This window comes from Gossypium raimondii, chromosome 13 (genome assembly GCF_025698545.1).
Source record: "Gossypium raimondii isolate GPD5lz chromosome 13, ASM2569854v1, whole genome shotgun sequence".
In the NCBI taxonomy this organism is placed as follows: domain Eukaryota; kingdom Viridiplantae; phylum Streptophyta; class Magnoliopsida; order Malvales; family Malvaceae; genus Gossypium; species Gossypium raimondii.
The window spans coordinates 444,796-468,602 of NC_068577.1; the positions used below are offsets into that span (position 1 = coordinate 444,796).

Sequence of the window (23,807 nt, forward strand, 5' to 3'; positions counted from 1 at the left end):
AAACAATATTTAACACCTGCATTTTCCACTTATCTCAGTGATAATGCGATAATTGGAAAATTTTACAAATTTACAAAAAAATATAAATAAAATTATAAAAGTATACATAATTTTGAAAATAAATGATCATTGGCTTCATTTTGATATTTTAACCTTTAATCATTTTATTTTATATAAAAAATTAAACTGATAAAAATTGATTTCAAATTATTTCTATTTTTATTTTTCAATTTTAGTGTAAATATTGATTTTGTGTAATTTTTGTACTTCAATTGTTAAAGAATGTAGTTTGATACATAATTATTGTTGTTAATTTATGATTGCTATGAATGGGATGCATTGGGTTTTAAATATTTTAAATAAATTATCAAATTTTATAACATTAGTTAAAATTAAAAGAATATATATTTACTCTCTTTTTTTTCTTTGGATCTTGCTTTGTGGATTAGATAACAAATATTGGTGTTTGATTATGTTTGATAATATCTGCTTTTTTTAATACAATTTCTAGAAGTATCTGTAACCCCTCTTAAGCCATAAGTAGAAAGTTAATATGCTTCAGCGCACAAAAACTTACGTGTCTTCCTGCATTGGCAATTGAGTTTGTAATAACCAATTTTTGCCCGATCCACTAAGAAAACAAACAAAAAAATAAAGTCTCAAAATTACAACAAACAAAACCAGGCCTAAAATTAAACAAACCCAATAGGCCCAAAAATTTAAAAAAAAAACTTAGCCCAAATAGCATTAACATTTACAGCAGAAAGGAGCAAACCCTAGCCCCCAAGCGTCCAGCGCCGCAAGAACCAAGCTCCCTCACGCACACCACCACCGCTGCTAGCCAATCGTTGGCCTTCCACGCGCGTCAGACCTCTTGCAAAGAGAAATCAATGCAAGACGGTAGAAACAATAACAAAACGACAAAAAAATATAACTTATGAGTCTTGTAACTTGGCTATAACAGCCGAAGTATCCTCTTTGTAACTTTTTTACACACACTAGAAATCAAAAGCCGAATAGAAATCTTAAAAGGTTGACCCTTTACTATTTCTACTTTGTTTTCTTGTTTTTCTTTTCTTTTCTTTATCTATTTTATTTTATTTTATTTTTTACAAATCCATTTTAAATAATTATAATAAAAATCAAAATAAAGAAAAGGAAAGGAAAACCTTACCTGGAACCGCCGCGTGGCCCCGTCGACGGAGGTCCCTTCGCCGTCGTCGGAGTCGAGCTAAAAGGGGTGGTTAGATTCCTCCTTTTTCTTTCGGCCTCTCATCACCGGTACCGTCCACCGGACTTAAAAGGGGGTTAAAAGCCCCGTCTTTCGCCACTGCCCGTCGACCATGGCGGCGGAGCTGTCTGCTAATCAGAGAAAGTGAGGGGAGAGTAGAGAAAATGAGAGTTTTAGGGTTTTTTTTTTAGGTTTTAAAAAAATTTGATTTTATAAGACATTGAAAAGGCGTCGTTTCAGCAGGCCTCCCCAGGGGCCAAAACGGTGTCGTTTTGGGGAGGCCGACCTGTGACCCGACCTGCAGCCCACAGGATCCGAGTGTTTTTGCAGTGAATGGGAAAATTCTGCGCGAGGTCCCTCCATCTTGTGCCTGAAGTGCAATTTGACTCTTTTTATTTTTTTGATTTGGGCCGCGAATTTTGTGTCTATTTCAATCTGGCCTTTTGGCCATATGCGGTCTTTTGCATTGAAACGCTGCGCTCTAGGACTGGGACATATTGCCCGATCAGTCCTCCAGCCTTTAAGCGCATTCAATTTCAGCCCCCATAGCAACCTGTTTTATTTATTTGCAATTTATACCCGAATTTCGTTTCAATTTCAATTCGATCCTTAGTCATTTATTTATTTATTTATTAAAATAAAAGGGGGCTGTTTTATTTGATTTTTTTCCCACTTATTTAGTAGATTTCAACCCTTTTTAAGTCAGATTTATATTAGTTTATTTATTTACTTGCTTCTTATTTTCCTTTTAGGTTGGCTTGTTATTTTACTTTTTGCCCTTCTTCTTCTTCTTCTTCTTCTTATTATTATTATTATTATTATTATTATTATTATTATTATTATAATTTATTATTATTGTTGTTGTGGTTATTATTATTATTATTATTATTATTATTATTATTATTACTGGCACCATTCTCATTATTGTTTATGCTTGTTAACTTTATGATTCATTAACATTAGTGTTAGGTATGTTACATTTTATTATGAACATTACGTCATGGTTATTTAAAATGAATGTTGTACTATCATATTTAGCCATGTATAACTCCTTTTACGTATTAAACGATTTCTCTAAAAAATAATAAATTAAACGTACATTTTTATCCAATTCAAAAATTTTAAAATAAGGTAATATTTTGCGTTTGAAAATTTGAGAAAACGTGCCCTAACGTGCTGGGTTTTGATTTTTCGTTCGACCAAATCACTAAATATTCTCTTAAATTTTCAAAGTACAGGTTTTGGGAACTATAAGGTAATCTTGGTTTCGAGGGTTAAAATATTGTATCCTAACGTGTTGGATGTAATATTCCTTCAAAACAAGAGAATTCTAAATTTCAACCCTTGTTATTCGAGTTTTTTTTTTGGATCGTATTTAAAAAAAAAACTCCTCAAAGTTTTCAATCTTTGACATTTAGACATCTATTAATTGATTAGGTACCAATTTTTGGGCGCATTGAGGGTGCTACCCCTTCCTCCTGCGTAATCGACTCCTGGACCCGATTTCTTAAAATATCGTAAACCAAAATCATTGTTTTGATAAAATCGAATTTTTTTGTTAAAACAACCATTACGAGGTGGTCCGATCACACCTAAACAAAAAGGACCGGTGGCGACTCCATTGTCGTTTTCACAATTTAAGTCGACCATATTTTCAAAAAAATGGTTTCGACAATGTTTGTTTTTATCTGTTAGAAAATTCTATTAATATATTGAAGAATGATATTACAGAATATTTAGTAAAATAATTTGTATTAATAATAGTTAATTCTGCCTTTGTGGCTAAGCTCATGGAAATCATTTAAAAATAAAATCTAATAAATAATTAAACATTTGATTTAAAATTAATAATAATAACAAAGTAATATGTATGAAATTTAAATAGCTAAATACATTTGATTAAGATTTATGTTTTGTTCTAAATTTGGTTTCTTAATACTTCTTCGAATAAGTTGGTATTGAGTTGATTCATGATACCAATTTAGTCATGGTTAAATAACTATATAGGTAAAAAGCTAAATATTTAAGATGATCGATGCCTTGTGAAAATAACACCATTTAAATTTATATAAATGCATGAAAATTACAAAAATACTCAATAACAATATTTATTAATAATTTAAATTTTGATTTTTTTAGTTTTCTTTTATTCAATTGGTGTCAAGTTAAATCGTGACACTAACTCGATCGATCACACACTTAAAAATAATATAAATACATAGAATATGACGTGAGTGATAGACCAATTTTATGTAAAATTTTAATATAAAATAACAATAAAGGTTTGATTGAAACGGTAAAATTAAATATTTAAGTTGCTTGATGTCTTATGCAAAGGTTTAAATCGCATCATTTGCTTATTTCCCTAAGTTTAAGTTGTTCCTTATAACTTTTATAAAATGTGTGAAAATACAAAACACCCTATGATAATGTTTATTAATTGTTTAAAATTTGAGTTTTTAGTACTTTCTCTAATTAAATTAGTGTCGAGTTGATTCGTAACATCAACTCAATCACACTTAAATTGAAGTTTAGATGCATGGAACACCAGGTGAGTGAGAGTGATAGACGTGATTTATGAAAAAATTTCATGTAAAATAACAATGAAGTTTTGGTTAAAATAATAAATTTAATTTGTAATATTTAAAATGATAATTTTACACATAGAATACTTGCCATTTGCATATTTTTCATAAGTTTATTTTATTTTTAAAATAAATTTTATATAAAGGTATGAAATGCAAAAGCACCTTCTAATAACATTTATTAATCGTTAAAATTTTGATTTTTAAGTACTTTGCCTAATCGAGTTGGTGTCGAGTTAGTCCATGATATAACTTAGACACATAATTAGACAACAATGTAAAAGTGTAGATACATAGATCACAATAAGCGTGATAAGTAAATTGTATGTAAAAAACTCATATAAATATTATATTAATAGATGAGAACATCTGTATTTAAAAAAAATCGAGAAAGATGATTGCAATCTTAATTAGTACTCAAAAAAGAAAAAAAAAATTAAGCAATAAGATTTCATAGAGATATAAAATGTTTACTAACACACAAAAAAAAAAAAAAAAACAAAGTAGAAAACTAACCCCCAGCCCCCCAATTTGCCGTCCACAGTAGTTGTGACCTTGTTATATAATCTTCAATTCTTAATAATCTATACTATATATATAGAACACAGACACTTAAAACATGCAATAAGCAAACCATGATGATGACCCAAATTTTATGTGAAAATATTAAACCAAGCAAGCATCATAAGCAACAATCCTATCCATGATCTTGGCCACACTATCTTTGGACTCCTTTAACACCTTGATGCTGTTTTTAAGCTTCTCACGCTTTGCAACAATGGCAGGAGATTCCACCAGCATCATCTTTATCCCATGTCCATCTGGTCCCATCAGCTCCTTCACAATCTCATCAATGTCATGGTGTACAAGATTATGAACATGGTATCGTAAATGCAATGCCATGGAATCAACCAATCTCACCTTAAATATCTTCCAATAAGCAACCATTCTCATCTTCAGGTCGAAAGCTTGTTGCAGGATCGAAACATCCGAGTGTTTTCTAAGATGTTCGATTTGGATTTCCCCTAAACCTTGGAGATCCACACTGCAAGGCAGCGGCCGCATGTTTGTTCCAGATATTTGGTTTATGAAATGGTCTTGTTGCTTCATGAGCTTATTCCACTCCATCATGTAATCAGGGTTACATGTATAGCCTGTTAGCTTCTCCATTTCTACAATCTCTTTCACCCTATTGATTGATTGCTCCCTCAGCTTTTGAACAAGGTTGTGAGCAGCTCCTTTCGCGGATACCTTGAGGTGATAATACATTTCCGAGTGGCGCGTCAAAACAGACATCACCACATCGTCTATGTAATCCCAATACTTTTCGCTGAGTTTGATAGGGAGATACGATATCCTCTCGACTTTTCTCCTTAAGATACGAAGGAATGCTTCACAGGGAAGGAAGTTCGGTAGTTCGATCCCCCTAGCATCTTCCAAACCCTTGATCTCTTCTGTTAAAAAGTCTTTTGATAGATTACTTTCCTCGCAGTTGTGAAGCTCATCGGAGAACCGGTTCAGCATTTCAACAAACCGAGCAGTCCCGTGCTTCGTGTTGTCCTCGGGGTATTCATCAAATTCCCCCCTCCAAAGAAGTTTCTTCAGGGATTCTTTAGCTGCTTGAATGATCCTCATCATAGCTTGAGTGGCATCAGCAATAGAAGTTAAGGCCTTTGGCATTTTCTCTAGCTCTGAAACATTTGCATCCAGCTTTGCACTAATGTTTTTAACAATCTCTGGCAAGCACTTTGCAATTGCATTAGCTTGAATTCGGACAAGCTTTTGAGCCAAAACATGAACACCCACAATTGATTTATCAATACATGACAAATGTGCATTAGTTTCGAACAATCTAGCCTCTTCCTTCCTTGCTTCTTCATAGGATTCATCACCAATCCGATTCCGAACACAAACATAACCAAGTCCTATATTCACATCATCTGCAGTAACCTTGTCAACAAGCCCTTCGGGGGCCCTATCTACTTTAGTAACCACAGCAAGAGTTCTCTCACCATTCTTGTCCACTTGTTGCGACATCCTAATGGATTCACAAGTTGAAAAATCAACCGTAGCCGACAGAACATTAAGGATAATGCTTTCCTTTGGTGTTATGTACTGCATGATGATGTCCCGGATCTGCTCATATATGTTGTCAGGCTGACCATGGACAGGAACTCTGGTAATTCCAGGAAGATCAACCATGGTAAGATCAGGAACCCCATCTTTTCTCACCACCAAAGTCAAAGGGATGTCAGATATGCTCTTACCCGGGCCTGCAACCTCATCCGTTGCAATGTTTATGGCTGTTGCAATCTGGGGTTCCTCCACTGGGACCATTTTGCCATTGTACTCCAAGTAGAGCTCTGGCCTTGGACTTGCATGGTTCTGCAACCTGATTATGAGAGGTACCCTGGTGCAAATGCCCTGGCTACGAGGAAGGTTAACACCAGCCAAGGATTCAAGAACACTAGACTTGCCTGATGACTGGTCTCCAACCACAACAATTGTGGGGAGCTGTATGCCTTCTTTCATCACCATGAGCAGCCTGAGCCTGTCGATGACATCAAGCAAAGGTCGGATTTTGTCATTGTATGATGAAATAATTGGGGCTTGAGCTGCTGCTGCTCCCACCACCTTAGGTTCTTCCATAGGAGGAGTTGCTGGTTTAGAATCTTCATAATCATTGATGACACCAATGCTCCCCGAATCAGCTTCATCATAGCTACCCATTTTTTAGAAGTCGAGACAGGATGGGAATTGGCCAAACTTGATGTTTTAGACGGTTTTTTTTTTTTGTTGGAATTTGGAAAGCAATAAACTTGAACTAAAGTGAAGACAAATTCAATGAAGCATGTTTGGCTTTATAATGAAAATTAAAATAGGGTAAAGCACCAAAAATAGGAACAATAAAGCGATAGCATCCTATACCAAACCCCAAGAAACAAGCAAACGAAGCTACAATGGGAATGGAAAATTTTAGGTTATACTTTGAATTGTAGAAAATAATGATACAAGGACAGAAGAGAGGAAACAGAACAAAATCAAATCGTGACCGACCGAAAGTTGAGTGTGTCGATGACAGAAAGTTCGAAACATAAACAGCCCCACAAGTTCCTACAGGAACTAGACAGCAGAACTATATGAAACAATGTATTCACATTGAAGTTTCGGATAGATGCCACGTACAAGCCATGTTGCCATTACCTCATATGCTCTTTGTGTCAAATGAGTTCCATCCCAACTAAGCTGTTCATTAGGGTTTTCGCATACCGGTACTTTTGGATCTCCGCACCAACTTGATAAGCCAGAATTGTAGTCTCCCCCAATTCCGCAGCAAGCTTTTTGCAATGATGTTGGATCAAAACCAGTTGAGATTTTTCGAAAACTCAGAACATGACTAGAACCATTCACAGTACGATCACATAAACTTATGGATGCAAATAAATCAGACTTACCAAGCAGATCAGCTTTGCTCAAAAGCCACAGGAATGCATTGTAGTAGTCACCGTAGACAACGATTACATCTGGATGTTTTTCTTTTAGCTGATCAGCAATAGCTTGTTGAAGAAGATGATTATGATAGATTGAAAAAAAGCCTTGACTTCGTCCCTTTCGTATACCTACTCTAAGACAAAAAAAAATCATTTTATTAATTAAGCTTTTTGTTTATTAATAATTTGTTTTTTTTTTCAAATTCATTAAATATAATTAAAAATATTTGGAAGAAAAATCTAATGGTAGACTAGATAGTTAAGATAATATCTGAGAGAGATCGATGTTCGAGTATTTGTTGAAGTTCCTACGTAACTTATAACAATTTTACAAACCGATAGAGATAATAGTTTATTCGAACATTTATTTTAATAGAGTGAAGAAACCCAATTATTTAATTTATGGGTAAACTACATAAAGGGTAACACAACTATAAAAAGTTACAAAATGTTCATCTAACTATTCAATATTGTTTTTTAGATCACCCGCTAACGGTGGCAACTTTTAAATTTTGAATAATAGAAATTTAACCCTCAACACTTATATATTGTATCAATTTAGTCTTGATTCTAAAAAAATTTAACTCTCAACATTTACACATTGTATAATTTGGTCTCTCTTTTGTAATTTTGCTTTTCTTTGTGACATTTAGTGTTAATTTTAAAAGAATAAGAAAAGAAAAAATTATTATCTTGGATTTACGGGTGCTCCTATTTTTATATATTTTAATCAAATTTAATCGATAAATTTATTTTTAACTTTTAAGTGAAAGGGTAAAGAAAAACAAAGTTGTACCAGAAAAAAGAAGAAGATCAAACTACCCAATGTATAAATGTTGATAGTTAATTATTTCTGGAATCAAGATTAAATTGACATAATTTATAAATATTGAGGGTTAAAGTTGATATTATGCGAATATTAAAAGTTGCCACCGATGATCAGTAACCAAAAAAGACAAAACTGAATAACTTAGTGATCATTTTGTAACACTTCATAAATTTTAGTACAAAATTAAGTGAATGTTAACGTGTTTGAAGCAAATCTCGATGAACATGTCATGCAACGCATAGCTAAAGCGGTAGATAAGAGCTTTAGACCTCTTTTAGTTAAATGGTATCATTATGATTATAGTGCCTCTTAAATGTCAATTGTTCAATTTAGTTCCTCTCTAGCTTTTAATTAAATGGAACAATTGTAATTTAGACCCTTTTCAAATGTTTAAATTTAATTTGAGTTATTTTAATGTAAAATATTTTAGCTTTGTCCCCTATTTTTTTAATTTTATCTTGGCTCTTCATCACATAATTCATGACTGACATATATGCCATAGGTCATAAGATTGAGTCAAACTATGCACAAACTCTTTAGTTTCACCTGTTTGAGCACTTCAAGGCGTTCTCACTCTCTAAACCCACCAAGGATCTAGACAAAGTCGGGAGACAAAACTCCGACTGGGGACAATACTGGACTTGCTTATATCTGCTTTATAGTTGTATTTGTAGCATACAATGTATATTTTGTCAAATTTGAATACTTCTTGTTTGCTTGTCTATTATTCTTTTGATAGAAGACACAACTTTGTTTATTTGTATGTCCATATAATTTGTTACATTCGATCTGTGAACCATATTTGAACTTCATATTGTCAACCATGCCACTTGTTCAATGGAAAATTACCTTTGTTGATTTGTTCTTGGTTGACATTAAGTTCAAGGTTCGAATCAGGAAAACCAATCTCTCTCCCCTTATTATATTTATGTATATACATGTATTTGACCTTCATGTTTGTTGGTGAGAAAATGGTACAGAGTAAACTGAATTTTGCTTTTTGTTTGGTGTGTTTCCTAGGGAAAGCTTTATGGAAGCCAACAAGAATGGAAATTTGGTTGATGTTGATCGGAAGGCGTTCGAAACTTGGAAAAACATGAGCGAGGAGGTATCGGTCGCTTGCTCCTCCCACTTTATCGTAACTTTTCATTGGAAGTTTTCTGTTGTAATTTTGTATTGAGTATCGTCCCGAGTATTTTCTTTCATGGGAGAGGAAACAAAATGTTACTCAAGCTGGAAAGTTGAACTCAGCCTACATGAAGGATATGACTGAAGCGGAGAAAAATATTATACAGGTAACTGGGATTCAGAGTTTATGAATGCTAATTTCGTATAATTTAAACTTTCTAGAGCGACCAAAATATGTTGTTGGTGTAATTGGTGAAATTGTTTGTTGTGCTTTCATAGCAATGCTGATACATTCTGAATATTTGATCATGGAACTTGTTCCGTAGATTCTTAATTCAGAACTATGAAGAGGGGCATACTAAGGCATACTAAAGATGCATGATTTTGAACTCATGATCCTCTCATCTTTACGTAATCTATGTTGCCACTCGGTTTTCCCCCTATCGTTGTCAATTATTGTCATCACAATTGCTTTTCAATGATTTTTTTAGTAAGAATTAGTATCTTTTCTTTGTTTTGTCCACAAAAGTAAGAATGATATATGATAGCTGTGATTTATCTGACAATTAGCTTCTCTAAATCTTTCACCCTAATCAATTGTCAAAAATTTGCTGTTCTTGTGCTTATTGGCTTCTCGTTTTTAACTTGAAAGTTAGCTTATCTATTGTTCAAACATCAAAATGGAACAAAGTTTTGCATCGTATTTGAAGTTATTAATGAGTTCTTTTCTTTAGGTGGATGATGAGGCTGATTCAGCAATGGTTGGGAAATTTGATCAGGTTTGTATATATGTTTGGAGCACAAAAAACATAGCAAATATAGATAAATTTACGTATTGTATATCTACTTGTGCTTAAACTAAGTCATTCCCCTGCCAGTTGAGGCTCTGAAACCTTTGGGCACTGAAGTTCGAGTTTCACTATGTAAATCATGTGTTGGTTCTCCCCCAGATTTATTTTGTTTACTTAGTTAGAGTTGAGTTAGCTTCAGTGAATGTAACGATTGATTATGTTAGTTCCCCCCTCTTTTGCCACCTCTTCTTCGTTGAATTTACAGTTCTATGAAGATTATGGGTACTATGAAACATCTGATAATGATGTTGAACCACACCACTCTGGAGGATTCGAGAGCTTAAACACAACTGAACGGTAATCGAAGTCTTCCCCACTTTTCAGTTCAATTACCTAACTTAACTGCAATCATATATTGTCCACAAGACCAATAAGTTATGACTTTCATGAAGCAGGGAAACTGCTATCGAGGGCGGAACTTGAAGATGTTCTGGTTTTTGTTGAACCCTTTTTTGTTTCTTGTCAATGGGACCTTATCCAACTGGCAATGGTGGAAAAAAAAAGTTTTCCATTTTGATTCATTTGTTAAGGCAAGTCATTTGGCCATCGTAAAGTAGTTATAGGGTTTTAGCCTTCGGAGCAGATTGGTATTTATTTGTTCCTTGGCAGAGGCAGTGGCAATGGCAATGGCAATGGGGGTTTCACAGGTGAGTGGCAAGGGCTATCGAGGAAGCATCTTTTTGTCTATATTTTTTTAGTTTTGTGGAGTTTGGTTGATGGAATGAATAGGTGACATGTTGGGTTGGATAAAATAATCTATATTTTATCGAAGTTATGTTTGTTTTTATCTGTTAGAAAATTCTATTAATATATTGAAGAATGATATTAGAAAATATTTAGTAAAATAATTTGTATTAATATAATAGTTAATTATGCCTTTGTGGCTAAGCTCATGGAAATCATTTAAAAATAAAATCTAATAAATAATTAAACATATGATTTGAAAGTAATAATAATAACAAAGCAATATGTACGAAATTTAAATAGGTAAATACATTTCATTAAGATTTATGTTTTGTTCTAAATTTGGTTTCTTAATACTTCTTCGAATAAATTGGTGTCGAGTTGATTCATGATACCAATTTAGTCACATGGTTAAATAACTATATAGATACAAAAGTTAAATATTTAAGATGATTGATGCCTTGTGAAAATAACACCATTTAAATATATATAAATGTATGAAAATACTGAAAAATACTCAATAACAATATTTATTAATCATTTAAATTTTGATTTTTTAGTATATTTTTAATTCAATTGGTGTCAAGTTAAATCGTGACACTAACTCAGTCACACACTTAAAAATAATATAAATACATAGAATATGACGTGAGTGATGAGACCAATTTTATGTAAAATTTTAATATAAAATAACAATAAAGGTTTGTTTGAAACTGTAAAATTAAAGATTTAAGTTGCTTGATGTCTTATGTAAAGATTTAAATCGCATCATTTGCTTATTTCCTTAAGTTTAAGTTGTTCCTTATAACTTTTATAAAAATGTGTGAAAATACAAAACACCCTATGATAACGTTTATTAATTGTTTAAAATTTGAGTTTTAGCACTTTCTCTAATTAAATTAGTGTCGAGTTGATTCTTAACATCAACTCAATCACACTAAATTAAAGTTTAGATAGATAAAACACCGGTGGGTGAGTGATAGACTGGATTTATGAAAAATTTCATGTAAAATAACAATGAAGTTTTGGTTAAAATAATAAATTTAATTTGTAATATTTAAAATGATAAATTTACACATAGAATACTTGCCATTTGCATATTTTTCATAAGTTTATTTTATTTTTAAAATAAATTTTATATAAAGGTATGAAATGCAAAAGTAACTTATCATAATATTTATTAATCGATAAAATTTTTATTTTTTAGTACTTTGTCTAATCGAGTTAGTGTCGAGTTAGTCCATAATATAACTTAGACACATAATTAGAAAACAATATAGAAGTGTAGATACATAGATCACAATGTGCGTGATAAGCAAATCTTATGTAAAAAACTCATATAAATACCATATTAATAGATGAGAACATCTGTATTTAAAAAAAATCCAAAAGATGATTGCATACCAAGGAACATTGGAATCTTAGTACTCAAAAAAGCAAAAAAAAAAAAAAAGCAATAAGATTTCATAGAGATATAAAATGTTTACAACAGTAAATTAACACAAAAAAAAAAACAAAACAAAACAAAGTAGAAAACTAACACCCCCCACCCCGGTTTGCGTCCACAGTAGTTGTGACCTTATTATATAGAATACACACACTTAAAACATGCAATAAGCAAACCACCCAAATTTTATGTGAAAATATTAAACCAAGCAAGCATCATAAGCAACAATCCTATCCATGATCTTGGCCACATTATCTTTGGACTCCTTTAACACCTTGATGCTGTTTTTAAGCTTCTCACGCTTTGCAACACTGGCAGGAGATTCCACCAGCATCATCTTTATCCCATGTCCATCTGGTCTCATCAGCTCCTTCACAATCTCATCAATGTCATTGTGTACAAGATTATGAACATGGTATTGTAAATGCAATGCCATGGAATCAACCAATCTCACCTTAAATATCTTCCAATAAGCAACCATTCTCATCTTCAGGTCGAAAGCTTGTTGCAGGATCGAAATATTCGAGTGTTGTCTGAGATGTTCGATTTGGATTTCCCCGAAATCTTGGAGATTCACACTGCAAGGCGGCGGCCACATGTTTGTTCCAGATATTTGGTTTATGAAATGGTCTTGTTGCTTCATGAGCTTATTCCACTCCATCATGTACTCAGGGTTACATGTATAGCCTGTTAGCTTCTCCATTTCTACAATCTCTTTCACCCTATTGATTGATTGCTCCTCAGCTTTTGAACAAGGTTGTGAGCAGCTCCTTTAGCGGATACCTTGAGGTGATAATACATCTCCGAGTGGCGCGTCAAAACAGACATCACCACATCGTCTATGTAATCCCAATACTTTTCGCTGAATTTGATAGGGAGACACGATATCCTCTCGACTTTTCTCCGCAAGATGCTAAGGAATGCTTCACAGGGAAGGAAGTTCGGTAGTTCGATCCCCCTAGCATCTTCCAAACCCTTGATCTCTTCTGTTAAAAACTCTTTTGATAGATTACTTTCCTCGCAGTTGTGAAGCTCATCGGAGAACCGGTTCAGCATTTCGACAAACCGAGCAGTCCCGTGCTTCGTGTTGTCCTCGGGGTATTCATCAAATTCCCCCCTCCAAAGAAGTTTCTTCAGGGATTCTTTAGCTGCTTGGATGATCCTCATCATAGCTTGAGTGGCATCAGCAATAGAAGTTAAGGCCTTTGGCATTTTCTCTAGCTCTGAAACATTTGCATCCAGCTTTGCACTAATGTTTTTAACAATCTCTGGCAAGCACTTTTCAATTGCATTAGCTTGAATTCGGACAAGCTTTTGAGCCAAAACATGAACACCCACAATTGATTTATCAATACATGACAAATGTGCATTAGTTTCGAACAATCTAGCCTCTTCCTTCCTTGCTTCTTCATAGGATTCATCACCAATCCGATTCCGAACACAAACATAACCAAGTCCTATATTCACATCATCTGCAGTAACCTTGTCAACAAGCCCTTCGGGGGCCCTATCTACTTTAGTAACCACAGCAAGAGTTCTCTCACCATTCTTGTCCACTTGTTGCGACATCCTAATGGATTCACAAGTTGAAAAATCAACCGTAGCCGACAGAACATTAAGGATAATGCTTTCCTTTGGTGTTATGTACTGCATGATGATGTCCCGGATCTGCTCATATATGTTGTCAGGCTGACCATGGACAGGAACTCTGGTAATTCCAGGAAGATCAACCATGGTAAGATCAGGAACCCCATCTTTTCTCACCACCAAAGTCAAAGGGATGTCAGATATGCTCTTACCCGGGCCTGCAACCTCATCAGTTGCAATGTTTATGGCTGTTGCGATCTGGGGTTCCTCCACTGGGACCGTTTTGCCATTGTACTCCAAGTAGAGCTCTGGCCTTGGACTTGCATGGTTCTGCAACCTGATTATGAGAGGTACCCTGGTGCAAATGCCCTGGCTACGAGGAAGGTTAACACCAGCCAAGGATTCAAGAACACTAGACTTGCCTGATGACTGGTCTCCGACCACAACAATTGTGGGGAGCTGTATGCCTTCTTTCATCACCATGAGCAGCCTGAGCCTGTCGATGACATCAAGCAAAGGTCGGATTTTGGCATTGTATGATGAAATAATTGGGGCTTGAGCTGCTGCTGCTCCCACCACCTTAGGTTCTTCCATAGGAGGTGTTGCTGGTTGAGAATCTTCATAATCATTGATGACACCAATGCTTCCTGAATCCGCTTCATCATAGCTACCCATTTTTTAGAAGTCGAGACAGGATTGGAATTGGCCAAACTTGATGTTTTTGATGGTTTTTTTGTTGGAAGTTGGAAAGCAATAAACTTAAACTAAAGTGAAGACAAATTCAATGAAGCACGTTTGGCTTTATAATGAAAGTTAAAGTAGGGTAAAGCCCCAAAAATAGGAAGAATAAAGCGATAGCATCCTATACCAAACCCCAAGAAACAAGCAAAGAAAGCTACAATGGGAATGGAAAACTTTAGGTTATACTTTGAATTGTTGAAAATACATCTTATATTCCGTATTGGATTGTAGAAAATAATGATACAAGGACAGAAGAGAGGAAACAGAACAAAATCAAATCGTGACCGACCAAAAGATGAGTGTGTCGATGACAGAAAGTTCGAAACATAAACAGTCCCACTAGTTCTTACAGGAACTAGCCAGCAGAACTACATGAAACAATGTATTCACATTGAAGTTTCGGATAGATGCCACGTACAAGCCATGTTGCCATTAACTCATATGCTCTTTGTGTCAAATGAGCTCCATCCCAACTAAGCCGTTCATTAGGGTTTTCGCATACCGGTACTTTTGGACCTCCGCACCAACTTGATAAGCCAGAATTATAGTCTCCCCCAATTCCGCAGCAAGCTTTTTGCAATGATGTTGGATCAAAACCTGATGAGATTTTTCGAAAACTCAGAACAGGACTAGAACCATTCACAGTACGATCTCATAAACTTATGGATGCAAATAAATCAGACTTACCAAGCAGATCAGCTTTGCTCAAAAGCCACAGGAATGCATTGTAGTAGTCACCGTAGACAACGATTCCATCTGGATGTTTTTCGTTTAGCTCAGCAATAGCTTGTTGAAGAAGATGCTTATGATAGATTGAACAATTATTCAACTCCTTCAAAATTATATAATTTAATTTTAGCCTAAAAAAAAAAACTCTTGACTTCGTCCCTTTCGTGTACCTACTCTAAGACAAAAAAAAAAAATTCATTTTATTTAAGCTTTTTATTTATTAATAATTTTTTTTCAATCTGATTCATTAAATACAATTAAAAATTTCTGGAAGAGAAATCTAGTCGTAGACTAGATAGTTAAGATAATATCTAACAGAGAGGTCGATGTTTGAGTGTTCGTTGAAGTTCCTACATAACTTTTAATAATTTTACAAATTGATAGAGGTAATAGTTTATTTGATCAGTTATTTTAATAGAGTGAAGAAACCTAATTATTTAATTTATGGGTAAACTATATAAAGGGTCATCGAACTATAAAAAAGTTATAAAATGGTCACCTAACTATTCAATCTTGTTTTTTTAGATCACCCGCTAATCAGTGGCAATTTTAAAATTAGAATAATATAATTTAACCTCAACACTTATATATTGTATCAATTTAGTCTTGATTCTAAAAAAATTAACTCTCAACATTTACACATTGTATAATTTGGTATCTCTTTTGTAGTTTTGCTTTTCTTTGTGACATTAAGGGTTAATTTTAAAAGAATATAAAAAAATTATCTTGGATTTCGGGTGCTCCTATTTTTATATATTTTAATCAAATTAAACACGTAAATTTATTTTTAACTTTTTAAGTGAAAGGGTAAAGAAAAACAAAGTTGTACCAAAAAAAAAGATCAAACTATCCAATGTATAAATATTGGTTGTTAATTATTTCGGAATCAATATTAAATTGCCATAATTTATAAATATTGAGTGTTAAAGTTGATATTATGCTAATTTTAAAAGTTGTCACCGATGATCAGTGACCAAAAAAAGACAAAACTGAATAATTTAATGATCATTTTGTAACTCTTCATAATTTAGTACAAAATTAAGTGAATGTTAACGTGTTTGAGGCGAACCTCGATGAACATGTCATGCAACGCATAGCTAAAGGGGTAGATAAGAGCTTTAGACCTCTTTTAGTTAAATGGTATCATTATGATTATAGTGCCTCTTAAATGTCAATTGTTCAATTTAGTTTCTTTCTAGCTTTTATTTAAATGGAACAATTGTAATTTAGACCCTTTTTAAATATTTAAATTTAATTTGAGTTATTTTAATGTAAAATATTTTAGCTTTGTCCCCTATTTTTTTAATTTTTTCTTGGCTCTTCATCACATAATTCATGACTTCGCTTGATACCATGAGACTGAATGTTAATATTTTAAGTATTCAAACTTCGGATCGTTTATGAACAAAGTTTCGAAAGAAAGATGATGGAATATTGACCTTGTAGCTGTATAAGAACTAGAAAGTAATATTATAAAAAGATTGGAGATTATAAGTTAAACACTTTGAATTATCGAAAAGTTGTTGCAGGAAGTTCGGTAGTTCGATCCCCTTAGCTTACCTTCAAAGATACTTCACCAATTTAGACCTCGAAATCCCTACACTGTCGGATTCGTTTTGAAAGGAGTATGTGAAATCCATTATACTCAAGAGCTCTCGAAGGGGCCGTGCAAAGAGGCTTCGAAAAAAAATTGCATGAAGTTCTTTTATTTTATATAAAAAATTTGAACTAATAAAAAATTGATTTCAAATTATTTCTATTTTTATTTTTTAATTTTTAGTGTAAATATTGATTTTTGTGTAATTTTTTGTAATTCAATTGTTAAAGTATGTAGTTTGATACATAATTATTGTTGTTAATTTATGATAGCTATGAATGGGATGCATTGAGTTTGAAATATTTTAAGTAAATTATCAAATTTTATAATATTAGTTAAAATTAAAATAATATATATTTACTCTCTTTTTTTCTCTTTCTATCTTGATTAATTTGTGGACTAGGTAATGAATCTTGGTGTCCGATTATGTTTGATAATATCTGTTTTTTTTATACAATTTATAGAGGTACCTGTAGCCCCTCTTAAGCCATAAGTAGAAGGATAATATGCTTCAGCACACAAAAACTTACGTCTTCCTGCATTGGCAATTGAGTTAAGACTCCATCGGTAAAATTTTAAAGAAAACAAAATAAATAAAAACTAATCCCCCAATTTACCGTCCACAGTAGTTCCGACATTATTATATAATCTTCAATTCTTTATAATCTATACTATATATGTAGAATACAGACACGTGCAGCATGTAATAAAGCAAACCATGATGATGACCCAAATTTTATGTGAAAATATTAAACCAAGTAAGCATCATAAGCAACAATCCTATCCATGATCATGGCCACACTATCTTTGGACTCCTTTAACACCTTGATGATGTTTTTAAGCTTCTCACGCTTTGCAACAATGGCAGGAGATTCCACCAGCATCATCTTTATCCCATGTCCATCCGGTCCCATCAGCTTCTTCACAATCTCATCAATGTCATTGTGTACAAGATTATGAACATGGTATCGTAAATGCAATGCCATGGAATCGACCAATCTCACCTTAAATATCTTCCAATTGTTAGTACAAAACTCCGGTAAGGAAAAATCTCGAACACACGATCAGAACTCGAAAAGAAAAGAAGAAATAGGACAAGGCTCCAAGGCGTGTATCAAGGCACTATCTTTAAGGTTATATTCGCCCCCACTTATCTTCAGTGTGCAAATGAGTTCCAAGCAAATTAACCTCGAGGATTCAATGAAGCCAATGACTATTTGCGTTTTGCACTGACGAGAATAGTCCACTATGCACTGAGTAATCTATAACAAAAACTCAATTTCTACAAAGGATTTCTGCAGTAATACTTTATAGAATAATCTAATAATATTAGAAAATGAAGGAATAGAAAAAATAATATTAGAATTTGTTGATCTTTCCAAATGAAAACTCATTCCTATTTATAGGAATTTTCTTGTCTCTTCATAGAGACATCTTTCAATAGGTGTCTTTATGAATAAATAAATAATAATTATTCATTTAATTTTATAACTATTCAAATAATATTTTTGAATAATTATAATTCTTTTTTTAAAAAAAATCAAATGATATAACTTTTGACCAATGACCAAAAGATTTATCTTTTGATTAATTACACCCATTCATTTATAGTTATTGGAATACTATAAATATTTGAAAATGTTCAACACCAATAAGCAACCATTCTCATCTTCAGGTCGAAAGCTTGTTGCAGGATAGAAACATTCCAGTGTTGTCTGAGATGTTCGATTTGGATTTCCCCGAAACCTTGGAGATTCACACTGCAAGGCAGCGGCCACATGTTTGTTCCAGATATTTGGTTTATGAAATGATCTTGCTGGTTCATGAACTTATTCCACTCCATCATGTAATCAGGGTTACATGTATAGCCTGTTAGCTTCTCAATTTCTACAATCTCTTTCACCCTATTGATTGATTCCTCCCTCAGCTTTTGAACAAGGTTGTGAGCAGCTCCTTTAGCGAATACCTTGAGGTGATAATACATTTCCCACTGGCGCGTCAAAACAGACATCACCACATCGTCTATGTAATCCCAATACTTTTCGCTGAATTTGATAGGGAGATACGATATCCTCTCGACTTTTCTCCGTAAGATACCAAGAAATGCTTCACAGGGATGGAAGTTCCGTAGTTCGATCCCCTTAGCATCTTCCAAACCCTTGATCTCTTCTGTCAAAAAGTCTTTTGATAGATTACTTTCCTCGCAGTTGTGAAGCTCATCGGACAACCGGTTCAGCATTTCGACAAACCGAGCAGACCCGTGCTTCATGTTGCCCTCGGGGTATTCATCAAATTCCCCCCCCCCCCCAAAGAAGTTTCTTGAGGGATTCTTTAGCTGCTTGAATGATTCTCATCATAGCTTGAGTGGCATCAGCAATAGAAGTTAAGGCCTTTTGCATTTTCTCTAGCTCTGAAACATTTGCATCCAGCTTTGCACTAATGTTTTTAACAATCTCTGGCAAGCACTTTGCAATTGCATTAGCTTGAATTTGAACAAGCTTTTGAGCCAAAACATGAACACCCACAATTGATTTATCAATACATGACAAATGAGCATTAGTTTCGAAAAATCTAGCCTCTTCCTTCCTTGCTTCTTCATAGTATTCATCACCAATCCGATTCCGAACACAAACATAACCAAGTCCTATATTCACATCATCTGCAGTAACCTTGTCAACAAGCCCTTCGGGGGCCCTATCTACTTTAGTAACCACAGCAAAAGTTCTCTCACCATTCTTGTCCACTTGTTGCGACATCCTAATGGATTCACAAGTTGAAAAATCAACCGTAGCCGACAGAACATTAAGGATAATGCTTTCCTTTGGTGTTATGTACTGCATGATGATGACCCGGATCTGCTTATATATGTTGTCAGGCTGACCATGGACAGGAACTCTGATAATTCCAGGAAGATCAACCACGGTAAGATCAGGAACCCCATCTTTCCTCACCACCAAAGTCAAAGGGATGTCAGATATGCTCTTACCCGGGCCTGCAACCTCATCAGTTGCAATGTTTATGGCTGTTGCAATCTGGGGTTCCTCCACTGGGACCATTTTGCCATTGTACTCCAAGTAGAGCTCTGGCCTTGGCCTTGCATGGTTCTGCGACCTGATTATGAGAGGTACCCTGGTGCAAATTCCCTGGCTACGAGGAAGGTTAACACCAGCCAAGGATTCAAGAACACTAGACTTGCCAGATGACTGGTCTCCAACCACAACAATTGCGGGGAGCTGTATGCCTTCTTTCATCACCATGAGCAGCTTGAGCCTGTCGATGACATCAAGCAAAGGTCGGATTTTGTCATTGAATGATGAAATAATTGGGGCTTGAGCTGCTGCTGCTCCCACCACCTTAGGTTGTTTCATAGGAGGTGTTGCTGGTTGAGAATCTTCATAATCATTGATGACACCAATGCTTCCTGAATCCGCTTCATCATAGCTACCCATTTTTTAGAAGTCGAGACAGGATTGGAATTGGCCAAACTTGATGTTTTTGATGGTTTTTTTGTTGGAAGTTGGAAAGCAATAAACTTAAACTAAAGTGAAGTGAAGACAAATTCAATGAAGCATGTTTGGCTTTATAATGAAAATTAAAATAGGGTAAAACACCAAAAATAGGAACAATAAAGCGATAGCATCCTATACCAAACCCCAAGAAACAATCAAAGGAAGCTACAATGGCAATGGAAAACTTTAGGTTATACTTTGAATTGTAGAAAATAAATATTATATTCCGTATTGGATTGTAGAAAATAATGATACAAGAACAGAAGAGAGGAAACAGAACAAAATCAAATCGTGGCCAACCAAAAGATGTGTGTGTCGATGACACCCCACTAGTTCCTACAGGAACTAGACAGCAGAACTATATGAAACAATGTATTCACATTGAAGTTTCGGATAGATGTCACGTACAAGCCATGTTGCCATTAACTCATATGCTCTTTGTGTCAAATGAACTCCATCCCAACTAAGCCGTTCATTTGGGTTTTCGCATACCGGTACTTTTGGATCTCCGCACCAACTTGATAAGCCATAATTGTAGTCTCCCCCAATTCCGCAGCAAGCTTTTTGCAATGATGTTGGATCAAAACCTGATGAGATTTTTCGAAAACTCAGAACATGACTAGAACCATTCACAGTACGATCTCATAAACTTATGGATGCAAATAAATCAGACTTACCAAGCAGATCAGCTTTGCTCAAAAGCCACAGGAATGCATTGTAGTAGTCGCCGTAGACAACGGTTTCATCTGGATGTTCTTCTTTTAGCTCAGCAATAGCTTGTTGAAGAAGATCATTATGATAGATTGAAAAATTATTCAACTCCTTTAAACAATGAAGTTCATCATAAGCAGTAGCATCATTTGTTTGGTATTTGGTGAGATATACAGGAAAGCAGCCTATGGGGAAGTTTCCAGGAACAACTAACCGAGTAGCACCATATCCGATAACTCTCTACACAGTGGAACTTATGAGAAACAGGGTTTCAATGATTAGAAGTGATATAATCAGATGTTTCTTGAAAGGAAACTTACTTTGGTAGCTTGTTTAATGGTTTCAACTACCTCGGGCACCATGGTCTTAACCTCTTCTATGGTTTTTCCTTGCCAAAAGGCATAGTTATAGTCATTTCCTCCTATCTCCCCAACCATGAAAAGAGCTTTTCCATTTTTCTTGAAGCAATCTACCAAATATAACACCTCAAGTGGTTATTTGTGTTAATCCATTCTGAACATTGTTATTATACCTGATTACCTCACCAGGAGGCCTCATTAGACCAACCGCTCGATCATGGAGGTCTCACCTGCATGATAGCTCAACCAACTAAAGACACTCATGTGCCTTGTCACACGAGCCACCACAAGGTCATATCAAGATCCACTCAGGACCTGCTCCTATCACATCTAGTAAAGGCTCCATCACTCGACCATTAAGTCTACAAGAATAATCTATCTTCAACCTCTACTAGCAGCTCTTGACACTCACGTGTGAGCCACCTTCAACCTCTTCCACCACATCCTATATCAACAAACATATATATATATATAGGAAAGATGCTAACCTTTGTTACCATGACAAGTTGTATTGAAATTGCTAAACATCCAGTCAAGTTGTCTACTTAAAGATATGCTGGTAGGCACAAAGGAAACATTCCACTTGGCTAAATCTTCTGCAGACATGGCAGTAGCTCCGGCAAAGGCGAAATTAAGCCCATAATCAAATAATCCATCTTTGTTTAAGTAAGGATCAAGAAAAGGAATTCCAGCAGATAGTGCTGTTCAAATGTTCAAAACACGAAACAGTAAACACACTGGTTAAACTTAATTAAACCAACAAAAATCAATACAAATATAATCATTAATCATCTTCCTAAACCTTTCTAGTATGGGGTTGACACTTTTTTATAGAAAAAAAGCGATTGATTCTTCTCCAAGCAATGCCCCCAACGTGTATGGTCTCGGTGAAGCTTTTGATTAGAATTTAGTATTTTACCTATATAATCAATCATCAACAAACCATCGGAGCATCTCCCAGTTGCTTTCTTGAAGGTTTCTCCATATGGTAACCTTGCAAATTTTGACGAAGGGTTATCTTGCACATCGTTACCCGTATCTGCTATGGAATCCCCGAGCTGATATATGGCATCGAAATTGCAGCTGCTAAGGATATGTTGATTGTTGCATGTAATGAAGTTGAAGAAAGAGATGATAATTAGTATAGAGAACACAAAACCTGGTGGTGAAGATTTACTAGAAGCCATATATGCAGAAATGGTATTACTGGGTATTTAGCATCTAAATCTTAGCTCCCCGTAAAAAGGTATATAGTTGTGCTCCTACAGGTAGCTTTGAATCAGCGACGGCACCAGAGGGTCAGTCAATGGCCTTAGCACCCCCCAAACGGCAAATTATTATTTTAGTCCCTTGAAATTTTTTAAATTATAAGTTAGGTAAAAATACATTTTGACCCCACAAGATGATTTTTTTTTTAATTTAATTCTTTTAAGATTACAAATAACAAACATATAGAAAGATAAAATTATATTTTAACCTTTTTAAAATTATATAATTTAATTTTAGCCTCAAAAATAAAGTCTTGACTTCGTCCCTTTCGTATACCTACTCTTAGACAAAAAAAAATCATTTTATTTAATCTTTTGTTTATTAATAATGAGTTTTTTTTTCTCAATGTGATTCATTAAATACAATTAAAAATATTTGGAAGAGAAATCTTGCCGTAGACTAGATAGTTAAGATGATATCTACCAGAGAGGTCGATGTACGAGTGTTTGTTGAAGCTCCTATGTAACTTTTAACAATTTTACAAACTGATAGAGGTAATAGTTTCTTTGATCATTTATTTTTAATACGAGTAAAGAAACCTAATTATTTAATTATAGGTAAACTACACAAGGAGTCACCCAACGATGAAAAGTTACAAAATGGTCACTTAACTATTCAATCTTGTCTTTTTAGATAGCGGTGGCAACTTTTAAAATTAGCATAATAGCAATTTAACCCTTACAATTTATATATTGTATCAATTTAGTCTTGATTCTAAATTTTTTTAACTCTCAACATTTACACATTGTATAATTTAGTCTCTCTTTTGTAATTTTGCTTTTCTTTGTGACATTGAGAGTTAATTTTAAAAGAAAAGAAAAGATAAAAAGTATTATCTTGGATTTCTAGGTGCTCCTTTTTATATATATTTTTAATCAAATTTAACTGATAAATTTATTTTTAACTTTTTAGTTGAAAGGGTAAAGAAAAACAAAGTTGTACAAAAAAATCAAACTAAGCAATGTATAAATGTTGAGAGTACTGTTTGAGGAAACAAAGATTAAATTGACATAATTTATAAATATTAAGGGTTAAAGTTGATATTATGCTAATTTTAAA

At 34.2% G+C, this 23,807-nt stretch overlaps 3 protein-coding genes and 1 pseudogene across 17 annotated transcripts in view; 1 reads left to right on the forward strand and 3 right to left on the reverse strand.

The window, feature by feature from the left end:
* Positions 1-10,881, forward strand: part of LOC105784451 (high mobility group B protein 7) — a 29,420-nt gene extending 18,539 nt beyond the window's left edge. The window contains exons 5-7 of one of the 13 annotated variants that reach the window (XM_052626548.1): positions 9,999-10,043; positions 10,321-10,412; positions 10,508-10,881. In XM_052626548.1, the coding sequence (XP_052482508.1) occupies positions 9,999-10,043; positions 10,321-10,412; positions 10,508-10,538 (168 nt within the window). In that variant the 3' untranslated portion in view covers positions 10,539-10,881. The other 12 variants (XM_052626557.1, XM_052626546.1, XM_052626556.1 and 9 more) reach the window with 12 other exon arrangements.
* Positions 4,291-15,392, reverse strand: LOC128036028 (dynamin-related protein 4C-like). Of its 2 annotated transcripts, none has more exons than XM_052626537.1 (2): positions 15,262-15,392; positions 4,291-7,154 (listed from the first exon to the last, which is right to left on the reverse strand). In XM_052626537.1, exon 2 carries the CDS (start codon positions 6,544-6,546, stop codon positions 4,483-4,485), a length of 2,064 nt encoding a protein of 687 aa, XP_052482497.1. In that variant the 5' UTR covers positions 6,547-7,154; positions 15,262-15,392; the 3' UTR covers positions 4,291-4,482. The 2 variants fall into 2 exon arrangements, with proteins under 2 accessions (XP_052482497.1, XP_052482496.1); XM_052626536.1 differs by lacking the exon at positions 15,262-15,392 and adding an exon at positions 7,272-7,430.
* On the reverse strand, positions 12,245-14,531 carry LOC128036029 (dynamin-related protein 4C-like; annotated as a pseudogene).
* LOC105782537 (GDSL esterase/lipase At5g03980) lies at positions 14,741-22,764 on the reverse strand. 2 transcript variants are annotated; one of them, XM_052626539.1, is made up of 5 exons: positions 22,399-22,764; positions 21,968-22,180; positions 21,441-21,589; positions 21,087-21,360; positions 14,741-15,171 (listed from the first exon to the last, which is right to left on the reverse strand). In XM_052626539.1, exons 1-5 carry the CDS (start codon positions 22,664-22,666, stop codon positions 14,930-14,932), a joined length of 1,146 nt encoding a protein of 381 aa, XP_052482499.1. In that variant the 5' UTR covers positions 22,667-22,764; the 3' UTR covers positions 14,741-14,929. The 2 variants fall into 2 exon arrangements, with proteins under 2 accessions (XP_052482499.1, XP_012462785.1); XM_012607331.2 differs by lacking the exon at positions 14,741-15,171 and adding an exon at positions 20,613-20,996 and having other exon boundaries at positions 22,399-22,758.
* Positions 22,765-23,807: the final 1,043 nt, after the last annotated feature.

Coding starts and splice junctions, on each gene's coding strand:
- LOC128036028 (XM_052626537.1), bottom strand. CDS start 6,546: ATGGGTAGCTATGATGAAGCTGATTCGGGGAGCATTGGTGTCATCAAT.
- LOC105782537 (XM_052626539.1), bottom strand. CDS start 22,666: ATGGCTTCTAGTAAATCTTCACCACCAGGTTTTGTGTTCTCTATACTA. Junction 21,590..21,967: donor AACTTGTCATGGTAACAAAG/GTTAGCATCTTT, acceptor TATATTTGGTAG/ATTGCTTCAAGAAAAATGGA. Junction 21,361..21,440: donor CCATTAAACAAGCTACCAAA/GTAAGTTTCCTT, acceptor TCCACTGTGTAG/AGAGTTATCGGATATGGTGC.